Here is a 14775-nt window from a genome sequence, read left to right as displayed (position 1 = left end):
TCAATGTGAAAGTTTGCTATTGTATTGTATTGAAATTCAAATTCTCCTCTAGGAAATGTCAAAAACTGGTGACGTCCTCATAAAGCGTCTAGAGTCATTTCTTAATTTAAGTCAAATTCCTAAAACCTTGAAAGTCGAATTAAAAGAAAAGTACAGGTGTTTTTACCATAAAAGTATGTATATTTCAATTCAATCAACGGAAAGGAAATATTTCAGATATTGTTGAGTTATTATATCATATAACCAGTTTAGTGAGATACTTAACTTAAGGAATGGACTTAAGTTAGGAAATGACTTTAGATGTTTTCTTATTGCTTTGCCCAAACTATAAGGTAGAACTTCTCTAGCCTCAATTTGGTCAAATTGTAGATTTGGGAGATATGACTGATAAAAAGATTTGGTAAATTCAGTCCATAGATTAGTATAAGTTAGATCCCTATTGCATTAAACCCCTAATACATAATGCGGTCATGTCTTTGTAATTTCCTTTTATTTTAAATAGGCTAATGACAAAATGTAACCTAGTTGAACTATGGTCTCGTTGTCTTAGAAATTTAAAAATGTCGTCCTCCAAGTATCAATTTTGGAATAGCTGTTGAACTATTGTAGTTCATGTTTCAAGCACCTCTTACATTTTTTTCTCCTTCGATGAAAGAAACCAGACTATATATAGTCAAAATAGACTTAATTTTGTTATCATTGTTACAATAGTCCGCAATCCAACATCACTCTCAATTTTATGTTTTGTTCTGTTTTCTGTCTGACAGTGGAACCTGCTGAGCAATCTCATACAAAGGTTCCTCATAGTGTGAGCCAGCCCCAGTTTACCAGAAACATTTCCCTTAGGGCTTCCCCCTCCCTTGAACAACAACAGCACAAAAAGTCTGCACGCATACTGCACAATTTGCCCTCAAATAAGATAGCAAATTCAGCACCAAATTCTCCAAACTTACACTTCAAAAGGCAGTTTTTTCGACCCTCAATGTCCTTTGATGACTTTAAGATTGTAAGAACAGCCTCCCGCAGGAAACACATTTCTATTCACACACACTCGGTCCTCATAACCCCAAGGCCTTTTATAATCTCCCCCAACACATCCCCTGTTCAACTTCATGCCCGGATGATGCGACAAATGACGGCTTTCACGTCAATGGAAAAGCACGGGGGAAGCCAAGAAAACATAGAAGGTTCCTAAACTGTTGTGTTGAAATGCTTCCAAAAATTGTGTCCAGATAAATCTGTTATTTTTGTTCAAGTTTATATACTAATACATTGTGATGGCATTGCTGAACTGACTGTGTATAGAAGTTTACCTCTGAATCCGTAAGAAAGAATTTTTCTATTTTTCATATTTTAATATAGTGTTTATGTATTTAATTATAATGTTTGCGGTTTTAACATGTAATGCTATTTTTTGTCCAATTTTTCATTGCCATGATAATTTAATTTACAAAAAAACCAACCTGGACACAATTTTAAAGCTATGATTCCATTTGTGATGTTCTCAAATATTTCCCATGAGGTGAACCGTCTCTCTTCAAATATTCCATTGTCAGAGCTGTGGTGGATGTCTTCGTTTTGTGATCTCTCTTCTATCTTTACGGTGTCCAAATTATTGTTGATGTTCAATCTTATTGTTCATGTGGTAATGTATGTTGTTATTGACCCGTTTCTTCTGCATTTGTCGCTTATGTATTAAATATAAGCTTTTGCGACTTTCTAAGAAAAAGGCTAAGGTATCGATCGAAGATAGCTTTGGTTTTGTCAGCGTCGTACAAACAAATTAACCTTGGTCATGATTCATTAGCCTTTTAGAGTATTCAAATGAAACTTGGTACACATGTTGCCATAGTCAAAATGCACATTTGTAGCAAGGTCCATGACTCTAGTTTAAATAATTTGTCAAGTTATGCCCTTCGATGACAAGCATTGACAATCTCTCCACAGTGCTATAATTTCTTTGATGTATTATGTATATATCTTGGGACAAAAATAAAGAAGGTCTTGGTAATTTCTTGCATTAACCTCATAAATAATGATATGTCCAATAATCAATGCTATAATATGTTATGCATAATAAATGTCATCATTTTAGAATCAAAAGTGAATCAAACTCACACTGTTGCTAAGGAAACAAAAGCAAGTGATATACATGTAACACTACGGAAAGGTAACGAAAATGTTTTGGCTACATTATAAGGCCCACTGCGGCTATTCTCTAGCTTGCTAGATGCTTGATTATTTCTCACTATAGTTTTGCCCAATATTACAGGAAATCTAATTGGCATATGGTTAATGTTCTTATAGATGCCCTGGCCTATTAGCCACACAGGGAGTCGTTGTTAATATTTTCCCTGATTTTCAGCTATTTGCTTTTCAGCGTAAAATTTAGAGGCATAATATGATAGCTTTTGTGTCGTCAGCAGCCATTTTAGCTTCTTCAAAGTGGAGAAACCTTGACCATAACTAAAAATCAAGTCAAGTTATTCAAATGGAGGTTGTTACACATGCTGCCTGAGACAATACACACTTATAGCTAAGCCCATAACTCTTGTTTTAATAATTTAAGGAGTTATGCCCCTTAATGACTAAAAAACAACAACTTGATGCGTGTTTGCGCTCGACATGCAGCGTTCTTATCATTTATTGAACCTGAATGATGCTTACCTAGACATTACTTCAAAGAGAAAAATACTGCTTATTTCACAATATAAGATTGTTTTGGTTACCCTTCGTTTATATTTAGCCTACTTAATTAAAATGACTTGCCAGGGGCATCTATTTGGACATAACAGTTGTTATATGAAATACGACAAACAATGAAATTTGTTCTTCTGTGTGTAATGAATAATTTTAATTAACGTTAAACTTGTATATTGAAATTACATACATAATTTGAAAAATCCAGATGATAATAATAATAATAATAATAATAATAATAATAATAATAATAATGATAATAATTATAATTATAATAATAAGAGTATTATTTTCTAGATTCATTTGTATTTCACTTATGATAAATGGATAAGTGATTCTGTTCTATTTTCTACTAAGGCTGTACTTAAATTATTGTTTATTTAAAAGGCCTGATTGACTCTCCAAAAATGCCCTGACTCAATTTTCAATAAAGCAAAAAACATTTTTTAAAGCACCATTTTCCTTTGTTTAATGTTCGGTCAGAAATTATTAACAGACCTGACCAAAGATTGGGCTGAGCCACTGTAAACAAACAATTTTTAAGGACGGCCTTGTATGTGTATGCCAAATAATGATGTAACTTTTCTAAAAGATCTTTCTTTATTGTCTTAACCTGATCAAATTCTACTACACACTGCATGCCAGCTTTTTGAATACTGAAATGTTTGTTTATAATATATACACTGCAGCCTTGCTATAATGTGATGCCTGGATCCATAGGCCATGATTGATTGTTTTGCATAATTTGGGGTAGTTACTAGTGTTATAAAATAGCATAGCTATTTTTTTTATAAAACTTGAATCAGATGTCCACAGGTTATCTTTTGGTTAGTTCTCCGATTTAAATGATTTGATTGGTTAAAAATAATTATTGGATAAATATTGACCAATCAATAAACGTTGTCTTTTTGAAAGTGTATATTGATTACAGCATGAAGGAAAACAACAGTATTATGTTGATAAGGTGACAATATAAACACCAGAGCTGAGCACATGCTGAATATGTTCACGGCTGGTGAAAAAAACATTATTTTGGAAAACACTAACATATATATATGATGTATCTAGACTATGATAGATTTTTAATGGGTGTCAAAACCTTACATATTTCATGCTCTGAGGTCATATACTAGATCAAATAAATCTTAACATTCACTGCTCATGAACAGGGCATGATTTTATGGTGAAGCTGGTAAAATGAAGGGGGTCATTGCGTTATAATGGATATCAAAGGGATTGCGAATAAGCGGAGCTGCAGTGTAGAAGGGCAAAACTGCATGGTGCTAAAACCAAGCTTTTTGTCCAGTGGTTGTGTGTTTTAGAAATGTAATTCTTTGCATTGAATCTATGAATCATACTCAAACTTTTCGCAGATTTATTGCATGGTTGGATAAGTCGGTTAATGTTTTGTAGAAAGTTAGAATGAAAATAGATGCTAAACAGTAGCTAGAATTGTATCAAATACTTGTTTTTCACAAATTATGAGGATTTGTTTGCCTTTGTAGATTATTGTCAAGTATAAATGTAAAAAAACATGTCCTGATCACTAGGTTACAAAATTGGGGCTCAAAAATGATCTATGTCATAACAATGAGAGAAAGCTTTTCACATACAAATATTTTTTGTGTATTTTCAGATACAACAGACCTGGACAATGAACCAATTAATGAAACATGGACAAAGATTCGCAACATCAACTACCACTCTGACAAGCAGCTTGTGCGCATTCTGGACGGAATTAAGGAGAAGGAATACTTCTTTAAACCGCCGATCAACCGATTTATGCTCTCATTCCAAGATTCCAATCTTGAGGATAATTATCGAGACCACTTTATGGAGGACCAACACAATGAGCGAACAATCTCGGCACCAAAGTACCACTCGTTTCTGGAAATTTTCGTCTCGTTCGTTGTTTTCATTATCGTCTCAATTTTCTGTTTCCTGGTATTTGACCGCAATTTGCCTTGGATCATTTTCTTCGCTGTGACAATGATTATTGAGATTCTGAACATTATACGAGGAGCCTTGACAATCGAGTTCGCGGAAAACAAAGATGGTGGAGCGTGGCTTAAGATGATCAGTTTCACCTCTGGCTGGTATTGTAGAAACATCCTCGGGGTGTTCGCAGCGAGTATCCCCTTGCTTGCAGTTTTCACCAACTTCTCGTGCATTCTTATGAATGTTGGACTATGGACGGACAGGTTCTTCTGTTTCTGCATAGTCGTCTGTCTTCTCCATTATACAAACTTCACGACTCTCAGTTCCTGGCTGAAAACGGTGCTGGCGTTCTTGGCAGGGGGCGTTCTCATCGTGCTTATCACTGTTGTGAAATGTCTGGACACTGAAAACAGCAATCTCAACACGACCACATCATCTCCCCTAGGTGCAACCACTATGATGTACATCAACACCACACTAGGAAACATCACAGAAGTTGATGGCCCCGACAGCACTTCTTCACCTCTGAAGATTAACCTCCCGTTGTTCGGAGGATTTTCGATTCTTCACATAGAAATCATCTTGGACATGTTGCTCCTTATCTTACTGATAGGTTTTCTCAATTACGAGTCAGAGACGAGCTACAGGCATAACTACCACGGGGACGCCCAAGCGTGGGAGTACAAACAAATCATGCAGGAACACAAGGACCAGGCAGATTGGCTTTTACATAACATTCTTCCTCCCCATGTTTCCGATATCGTTCGTCAGACGTCTAAATACTCCAAGAACCACAAGGATGTTGGTGTTATTTTCGCTGCCATCGTCAATTTTAATGATATTTACGATGAGTCATTCGAAGGTGGTCGAGAGTTCTTAAGAGTGTTGAACGAACTTGTCAGCGATTACGAGGACTTGCTTGATCGCGACGAGTTTCAAGATGTTGAAAAGATTAAGACAATCAGCAGTACATTCATGGCAGCATCAGGTTTGAACGAGGTCCAACGTGCAAAGAATAAACATCAATACGCACATTTGTACTCTCTCATTATGTTTTGTGTAGAGTTGCACCATTCAATACAGAGGTTCAACGACAGTATTTTCAATTTCGACTTCATATTGAATATAGGTTACAACTATGGGGAGGTAACTGCTGGGGTTATCGGAACAACAAAGCTACTGTACGATATCTGGGGCGATACCGTGAACATCTCGAGTCGAATGTACTCAACAGGCGTGGCTGGGAGAATTCAAGTGCCTGAGAGGACGGCAAACTTGCTCGGAGACAAAATGAACTTTGACTATCGAGGGGAGATAAGCGTGAAAGGCAAGGGTGTGATGAAGACTTATCTCTTTGTGGATATGAAGCCGGGCGCCAGTTGGGAATAATGAAAGTTTTAGGTTTAGGATAATTATAAGCCCTGATAATCTTATCAATGATTTTATGATAAATTATCGTATTAATCATAATATTTTATGATAATTAATTTCAAGTTTGTTTTTTAATCTTTATTTTCTTAGAAAATATGCTTATTTCAATTTATTTTACTGATATAATTAAAATACGGTATACACATTGTTGGCATTTGAAATCTTTCTTTATTGTTTAAATGCTAGAAACTTTTAGGAATTTAGTAAATAAATTTTGTATGTGATTTTTTTCTACATGTATTATTATAAGCAATTAGTAATGTGAGAAAAAAAAATGAAAATTAAAAAACAAAATCTATAAGTGTCCTTTTCATCACAGCACAGGAAGTCAAAGAGCTTTTGTCTATTCAAAGTTCCAAAGAGTCGTCAAAGAGTCTTTGTCTCTTTAAAGCTCCACAGAGCTAAATTTTGTATAATATGTGTCTTGCCAATTTAAAAAACAACTAAGCAGGTATTTGTTATGACCTCTCTGTGTGTTAAGATCCAATTAATTTCAATGTTGCTTATGGAAAATCAGAACTATTTAACATGGATAAAAGATAAATCAAGAAAACAAAATTATTTTAGAAACATTTTTCGAAGATTTTTCTATTTATTTTTGTGTAAAATGTAATCAAAAATTTACATTTTAAAATAAGAATCTGGGGACTCTTTCAAAAGAGATCCAAGTCAATTTTAGTCATAAACTGAAAAAAAATCTTGGTGTCATATTTTTGTTATTTTGCTATATATTTGTGAAAATTGAACTTGAGCCAGTATTAAAAAAGTGAGGAATAATATTTTTTGAATGTGTTGCCATTTGTAACGTTTATACAGATTTAAGATATTTGAAGTTTATAACGACTAAATTCCTTCACTACTGGGTGAGTACCTAAATCGGAACAGTACCTAAATATGGAACACCCATTATAACAGTGTTTTTCCGATCGAGATCAGTTTATTTACGATTTTAATCAATAAAGACGCTTGCTTTAGATACAAGTTCCAAAGAACACGATTCTCCGGTAAGTATTTCAAATACTGCTACCATTTAAAGTTTTTTATGTTCAAATGTTAATACATGGCACACGGAGTCACAATCACAGCATACTGGTACAGCCTGTATTTTAGTGAAATCATATACAAAAAAAATACAAGCTGGAAATAACATAAATTATTAATTTACTTAAACAAATCATGGAGCAATAATTTTAAAAGAATACATAAAAATAAATAACAAATTAAAACTGTTCCATATTTAGGTACCCCAAGGACAAAAATGGCAGTCCTTAATTGTGCGGTTAATAAAGACCTTTTCATGCAGATTGGTTGTAATTTGAAAAATGCCATTTATATCAACAAATTGGCCTTGAATCCTAGTATGCTGATGGAAAATTGTGTAGTTGTGGTTCAAATCTAACTAAAATTATTTCAAAAATAGTGCCTAAAGTGTTCCGATTTAAGTACTCATCCAGTGAAGTTTATTGAAATGGCGTCCAGGAAATATATTTTGTTGAATATAACAGTATCAGGCATAATGTCCCTGACATGGTTATCTTTTTTGATTGGATGCAAAGATTTGCTATTTAACTGAAAACACTTCACTGGTTTTATACTGAAAACAATAATTGATACATTTAATTTTTAAGAGTTTACTGGCAGTTACGGATAATAGACTATGTCAAAGACTGACTGAGTTCTCGTTTTGAGAATGAAAAGAGTCAATATCATTTAGTGTTAGTTTTAATCAAACCATTATTTTTCTCCATTTTAGATATTAATTATACAAAGTAAGGGAAGGCCTTAACATTTTTGAAGATGTTAATATATTAATTTTTACCATTATTTAAAAAACATGGCTATCAAGATATTGATTAAAAAAACCCTCATTTTATGACATTTACACAAAAATCTCTTTAAACATTACGGAGAATATTATATTTATTTTTGTACGAAAAGTTAATGAAAATATACTTTCAACATTTTTTTTATTTTTAGTGTGTATTTATCATAATTATGTTATTGTAGTATATAGCACAGGTCTTTTATCGCACAAACTTTTCTCTTGATTGTTGCATTTTATCGCATTTACTTCTCAGTCTTGTACATAATGGGGTCCCCTTGTCAACGAATATATGGGACAAATTAATGTAAAAACACATCACATATTCAATAGGGGTTCTTAAGTTTATGATTAATTCTGTTATCAGACTATTGTACAGTTGTAAAGATTTTTTTGCTCTGATATTTTCATCAAAAACTGTAGTAAGAACCTTGAAATGAATATAAATGACTTCAAAAGGGGTTTAGCCCCTTATCCCTACTTTGGGCATGAAACCCTCATGCTTAAACAGACTCCCGGCTATCCTTCAGGATGACAATTATCAAATGTTAAAACCCCTGATTTTATTTAAATATGAAGTACCTGTTGCCGTCTATATCAAACACTTTCAAACTCAAACAGAGAGTTACTGTAACCTATTAAATAATTTGTTAAATTTATATTGCTATCTGGGATCAAATGTTTTTTTTAGAAATTGCGATGATCCAATATATTCGTTGATAAGGCTGGGCCTATGTTACTGTGATAGATTTATTTGTTGTTATTTTAATACTTTCACAATATACGTAATTATCTCACTTTATATCAGCATTTGTTTTGTAGTTTTTTTCACTGTGATTAACTTTCATGTAATAGAAAGAAATTGTGTAGTGGTATAGGTGTCTGCCTCTTGTCATAGAGGTTGACGGTTTGATCCCCACCAGTAGCACGTTCTCTTGGCCCCTCACCAAGGACACTAGAACAGTCACTGGTTTATGCCAAGAAAAAGGACTCAAGCATGGTAAGAAAATGGTATATAAATTAATATATTTAAAAATAGTCTGGATCATGTATTGTGTATAGAATTAATTTATGGATCTGGAAAAAAAATGATTAAAAATTGGATATCCAAGCAATTAATTAGATGATTGCCATTGATAATGAGTCAAACATTTTTGGCTTGAACTTCCAGAGACTGGTGAGAAAAGTTCAAGATTTTAGCCATGTGGGAATGCTTACATTAACTATTAAGACATTGGTCCTTAACATCCAGTTTGAGCCAAAGAGGAATTCGAGCCAAGAGAGTTCTAGCAAATGAGGTACGACTGTACCAAATTTTTTCAGCAAAATAATATATTGAATTCAAGTAAATGGGCATTTGTATGTACAGGGTTATCATGTGACTAGTAAATCTCGCTATTGGTTTAACAGTTGTGAATATTTATATAATGGTGGTTTGGTGTCTTGTCAGTTTTTATTAAAGGTTTTTGATATTGCAGAAGTATCTTGAATATATGAATTTCTAGCCCACCGGATAGGCATTTCCGGTGACGTCATCCGTGCTGGAAAATCCCATCTGGCATCCCCCCATGCCAGATGAGTCACGCGCTGTGACGTTATACTTTTTATTTCTTTTATTATATACTTTAAGTAACCATAATTATGAGATGTCAATAGATGAGTTTCATAAACATTAACTTTGCAAAAATATATCTTCACAACAAATCGAAATAACCCTTCAAAAAATGAGCATTTTTATGCAGTTTCTCACAAAAAAAAATAATTAAGGTATGCTAGAAAAAATATCTATCATGCGTATCCGTTCCGGATAGAAAAATCCGACCCTCGTGCACGCTGCGTAGCCGGTAACTCGGCAAGCCTCGTTACCAGGCAACGCAGGTGCCCTCGGGCTGGATTTTTCTATCCGGAACAGGAACACATGACAGATATTATTAATCTGTCTGAACACCATTGTGGTTTCTGTCTTGTCTCATGTAATCAAGTAAGAATATCGCTCGAAACTAAAGAGAATTCATGTATATATACATTTTGCATTTTATATAAATACATTTATATTATACAAATATTTATTTCATTTTGAAGTGTTAAAATTTCTAGCTTTGATTATGAATGTAAATGGTATTATAATGTAAATACTAGTTAACACATCAAGTCTAGAATGTAATGACTTTACTTGATTCATATTTTTTTTAGTTGTGAAATTTTTATTTGTGCTTATTTTTGGTTTGCTCAATCATAGCTTGTTTTAAGTTTAGTGTTCGAAGTTATTGTTTAAATTTTAGGTGACTTTAAATTAATTGCAAGATTTTTATCCCCGCCAGTCCCCTCTTTTTTCCGCTGCCCCTTAAAATGTATTGACTCGACTAAAAATGTTTAACTAAGATCTGTATTTGCGTATCTGTTCGGTACTCTCCGGAAACAGCGTTTATTTATACCTACATACACATGTAAAAAGGGGGAATTGTTACGATCTTTTTCGTGGTTCGCCTGAAAAAACATCATGTTTATGATCCTTAATGCAAAAACACATATTAAACGGTGAAACAGTCATCTATGAAGAAAAAAAGTGTCACTTCCGCCATTTAAAAATAAAATGGATAAAAATCTAGCATTTAATTCATACTGTCACTTAATCTTATGTAAGTGACTATCATATTTATGCCTATTTTGATTTTGTTTGGAGCACAATTGTTGTTTTGTTCTTTCCATGTCTGGTAAGATAACAGTTTTTTTCAAATCTGAGGTACTATTAATTAAGTAAATGATCAGTCAACCCTTATTGATTTAATTTCGGTGAATCGGTACGAGGCAGGGAGAGTAGACAAAATATAACCTAAACCACTAGCCTGCGACACACCAGGGCCAATTATTTTTATTCTACCATTAACGTTTAAATATTACATACATTTTCATTGTTTTTACCCCACAGCACATGCTAAAATTACAGGAGAAAAGACTTGATGAGTTGTGAACAAAGTCTGTTGTCAGATATTACTGAACATAATTTTATATAATGATTTGATTCTGCATTGTGACTTGGTTGCTCAATCTTGTTTCAAAGAAGTCATATAGTCAAGAAATGAATAAATAATGTTATATATAAACGTGAGTTTGATAAATTACTTTAAATTTGTTGCTAATAATAATGCATCACTTCAAAGAGTCTACAAAATGGAGTATGAATTTAACTAAATGTTTTAACTCTGAGACTGGTTTCTTTTTATTTAATTTTTGTCTCCTTTTATATTCTTTATATCATAACGCATTCTTATATTATTTATGCATCTTATGTTTATCTGTTTCATAGATACAAACATTATTATTATAATATATCTGTATTCTTACCTGTATTCATAGCCACATTGCTGCATGTATTTTTATCAAGAGGTTTTACAGTTCACATAACATTTTAGTGTTTTAAATTCATAGGAGGCATTTAGTAAATTTTGTCGTTATATTGATGTATTATTTTACTGGTTAACTTTACTCATGGTTCTGTAGTGTTACTGATCACTGTTTTGGTGAGCTTGAAGTATTCTAATAAATATAAAAAATTGTTGTTGTTTTAGATTTTATGAATGTTGGCCTTCTCCCATTGGCTGCATTAGTAATTCCTTTACCCCCAGGGTCACTGTGTTCCATAATGGTTCAAAGGGACTCTTTCTTAGATTGGCAAACAAAGACTTTTTAGAAAATCATGTTCTTGGTCCTGATGCTAGTATTGCAAGGCATTATGTCACCATTACGGCATAGCTACTTCAATTGTGGTCTGATTGAAATATGACTTATATTAAAATTGGCTGTTAAATCATGCTCTCAACTCGCATAATAGTCAAGGGCTCCAGCACTGAGTATAAGAAAACAGAGTTAATATTAAAGACATCATGGGAATAATCTGTCTCAGCTGTTACTTTGTTTTTATTAACCAATGGCTGTAAAGGTGATGCGTCCTTCAAGTCACGTCCTATCCTGTATCCTTAGCTGCAAAAGTATTGCGTCAACAGGTATCTTTAATTTGTTTGACATTTTACTTTGTCAATCATGATGACTTGCCTTGACTTAGTAATGATGGTTAAAGTTTAATTTCATGTAGCTCTGAAGGTATTTCACCTGAACTCATGGAGCATCATCAGAATGTTAGTCATGCAATTTGTGTTACATTTCATTTAGTCAAAGAAGAGTTATTGCACTTTATTGAGTTAAACATGGTCCAAAAAATATTGTATTACATGTAGCTCTAAAAGTACTGTACATGAAACTTCACAGGAATGCTGGTCAGTTTTATTACACATATTCTTGTTTTTAATTCCAATAAAACATTATACAGTTTTATGTCCAGGAGGTGTAAATGATAACCCAAATAGAATTGTAATGCAGTTTAAGAAAGTTTGTTTCATATAACAATCATGCTCTCACCTCAAAGGTCAAGGTCACACTTAAGTGACCAATAAAGCCAGATAGGGATTTAATAATAGCCAATTGTGTCTCAGCAAAAACTGACTGATAATCAGGTTTCAATCATATTTCAAGAATTGTAGAGCAACATGAAAAGGTGTGTAAGCATAACACTTGTGATCTTATCTCAAAGGTCATAGTCACTTTAAGTGTTCAGTGAAACCAAGGGATGTCAAAGCAATGGTCCAAGCTGTTATTTTCTTCACTTTAATTAGATTTTAGTCAAACTTCTAGTGTCACATGTACCTCTAAATGTACTGTACATACAAATATGGATCATCATATATTAATTTGTTTTTTAATTCCAAAACATGACATTAAACCAGTCTCAGTTGACACTTTTTTAACGACATGTATCTAGAATTGAAAAGCAGCACAAGAATGTATGTCACATATATCAAGTATGCTCTCACTTTAAAAGGTCAAGGCCAGACTAAGTGATCAATTATGTCTGATAGGGATTTCAAAGTAATCATTTGTGTCTCAGCTAAAACTTTGAATTGATAATTAGGTTTCAACCAAATTTCAAAGAAGTTGAGAGTAACATGAGAAGGTGTGTCGCTCATGACATTTTTGTTTCATTTATATCACAAGTCAAGGTAAATTTTAGTTCTCAATGGAGCCCATTGGTTTCAAAGTTATAATTTGTGTCCCAGCTTTCACTTCGTCCCCATTAATAAGAATCAACCTTCACATATTAATAGAGCCACATGGGAAGGTGTATCGTGTAAAGCATTAGGCTCTTACCTTCAAGGGTTCAAGCTTCTTAAAGGCCTTATTAAAGCCTTGTATAAGTGCCCAGTATGTACCTTCTTAATGACCACCGCCGAACTTAAACAATCATGCCATCACTATAAAAACATACGCTACTTTAACTTAGCTACAGTACTGTTAAGATCAAACTTTACACTCTTGTGCACTTCTAGTAAATAAATCAACAGCAACTTGTAACTATCAGATTTTAAAACTGATAATTATAATCTAGATAAGGCTCATCAATAACTTAGATCATTAAGTAATATCAGCGTAATGCGGATCTAAGCAGTAGAAAACAAAAGTTGAAAGTGGGAGTTCTAAAAATAAAAATTATATCATATCATTAAGAATGTAGGACAAAACATTTCATGGTCAAAACATGCCATGCCATTTTTGACAGGGTGGACAAAACCTTCAATCAACTTCACCACACCGTTGAGACAACCATGCATTAAAACGCGGTGACAACGTTTTATAAAGGTTGTGTATTGGCTGACAAAGTTACGTTGTCACAACGTTAAGCAAACCTCCAAACTAATAACGTTGTGACAACGTTTTGGTATAACGTTAAGACAACGTAAGCAGTACCGCTGCTCAAACGTTGTCTGTCACAACGTTATGTGTAAAGCAAAAGTTGTTGCCATTTTTATATCCTAAGTTAATGATTCGACACATGTGTAATGAGAAATTTTCGAAATGTGTTTCTGAATCCTGCACTTCGTATTGGTCGAATAAAAATGTGCAATGAACCTAAGTAGAATAAACTTAATAATAGCAAATAAATATCAGTGACCTGCGCAACGCAGATTAATCAAACAATGTAATTCATTGTACTGCGTCTGTCAAAAAGACCAGGACAACGTTCTCATAACGTTAGAGTTACATTTTTTCCCAATCGCCGACCGTCCGTCGTCCATCCGTCGTCCTTCAACACTTGCTACAAGCGACAGCACCTTCTAAACCGACTGGCCAACTTAGATGAAACTTCACTGCGATGTGTCTTGGATGGTACCCTTTCAAAATTGTTAAAGAGAAGAATTCCATGCAGAACTTTGGTTGCCAGGGCAACAGACGAAACCTTATGCCGCCTAGAGCTCAGGTATTTGTTGTGTTCCATTGTCTAGTGGTCCTCTACCAAGTTTGTTTATATTATGCCCCTGGGGTCAAAACTGTACCCGCATCGGGGGTCACAAGTTTCCTATAGACTTATATAGAGAAATATTTGAGGCCCAGAGCCTTGATTTTTTGTATGAAGCATAATATAGAAGTTCTCTATCAATTTTGTTAAAATCGTGCTCAAAACTGGCACCGCCCTCGGTTCACAAATTTTAAAAAACTTCTTGTTTGAAACCGCTAGGCCCAGACCCTTGATGTTTTGTATGTAGCATCATACACTGATCCTTTTAGAGACATATTTTTACAAACATGTTAAAAAAAGGAACAACATTTGCTTTGACAATCAATATTCAAAATAAAGAAAATGAAAAAGGGGACATAAATACTTGAGCCGTTGGAAGCTTAGCGATCGGATGTTTTTAAATATCTTAAATAACACGCCGGGTAATCATTGGAGCCATAACATTTTGTTATGTGTTGAAAATGCTCCAACCCGTCTTCTGTTATAGTGCCAATGAGTGGAATATGGATGTAAACAGTGAGTATGGTTTCTTATT

The 14775-nt window shown here is 33.7% G+C and overlaps 1 protein-coding gene across 7 annotated transcripts in view; it reads left to right on the top strand.

Annotated features, from left to right (window-relative positions):
• LOC128227031 (adenylate cyclase type 9-like) overlaps positions 1 to 11447 on the top strand; it is a 68635-nt gene extending 57188 nt beyond the window's left edge. For 5 of the 7 annotated variants that reach the window (XM_052937202.1, XM_052937203.1, XM_052937204.1 and 2 more), the window contains 2 exons: positions 2096 to 2170; positions 4337 to 11447. In XM_052937202.1, the coding sequence (XP_052793162.1) occupies positions 2096 to 2170; positions 4337 to 6027 (1766 nt within the window). In that variant the 3' untranslated portion in view covers positions 6028 to 11447. The remainder of the gene's footprint in view (positions 1 to 2095; positions 2171 to 4336) is intronic. The other 2 variants (XR_008259757.1, XM_052937206.1) reach the window with 2 other exon arrangements.
• The last annotated feature ends 3328 nt before the right edge of the window (positions 11448 to 14775 follow it).

The sequence above is a fragment of the Mya arenaria genome, chromosome 3 (genome assembly GCF_026914265.1).
Source record: "Mya arenaria isolate MELC-2E11 chromosome 3, ASM2691426v1".
NCBI lineage: Eukaryota > Metazoa > Mollusca > Bivalvia > Myida > Myidae > Mya > Mya arenaria.
Note: the sequence above shows the minus strand (reverse complement) of the source record. Positions and strands in the feature narration are given on the sequence as shown.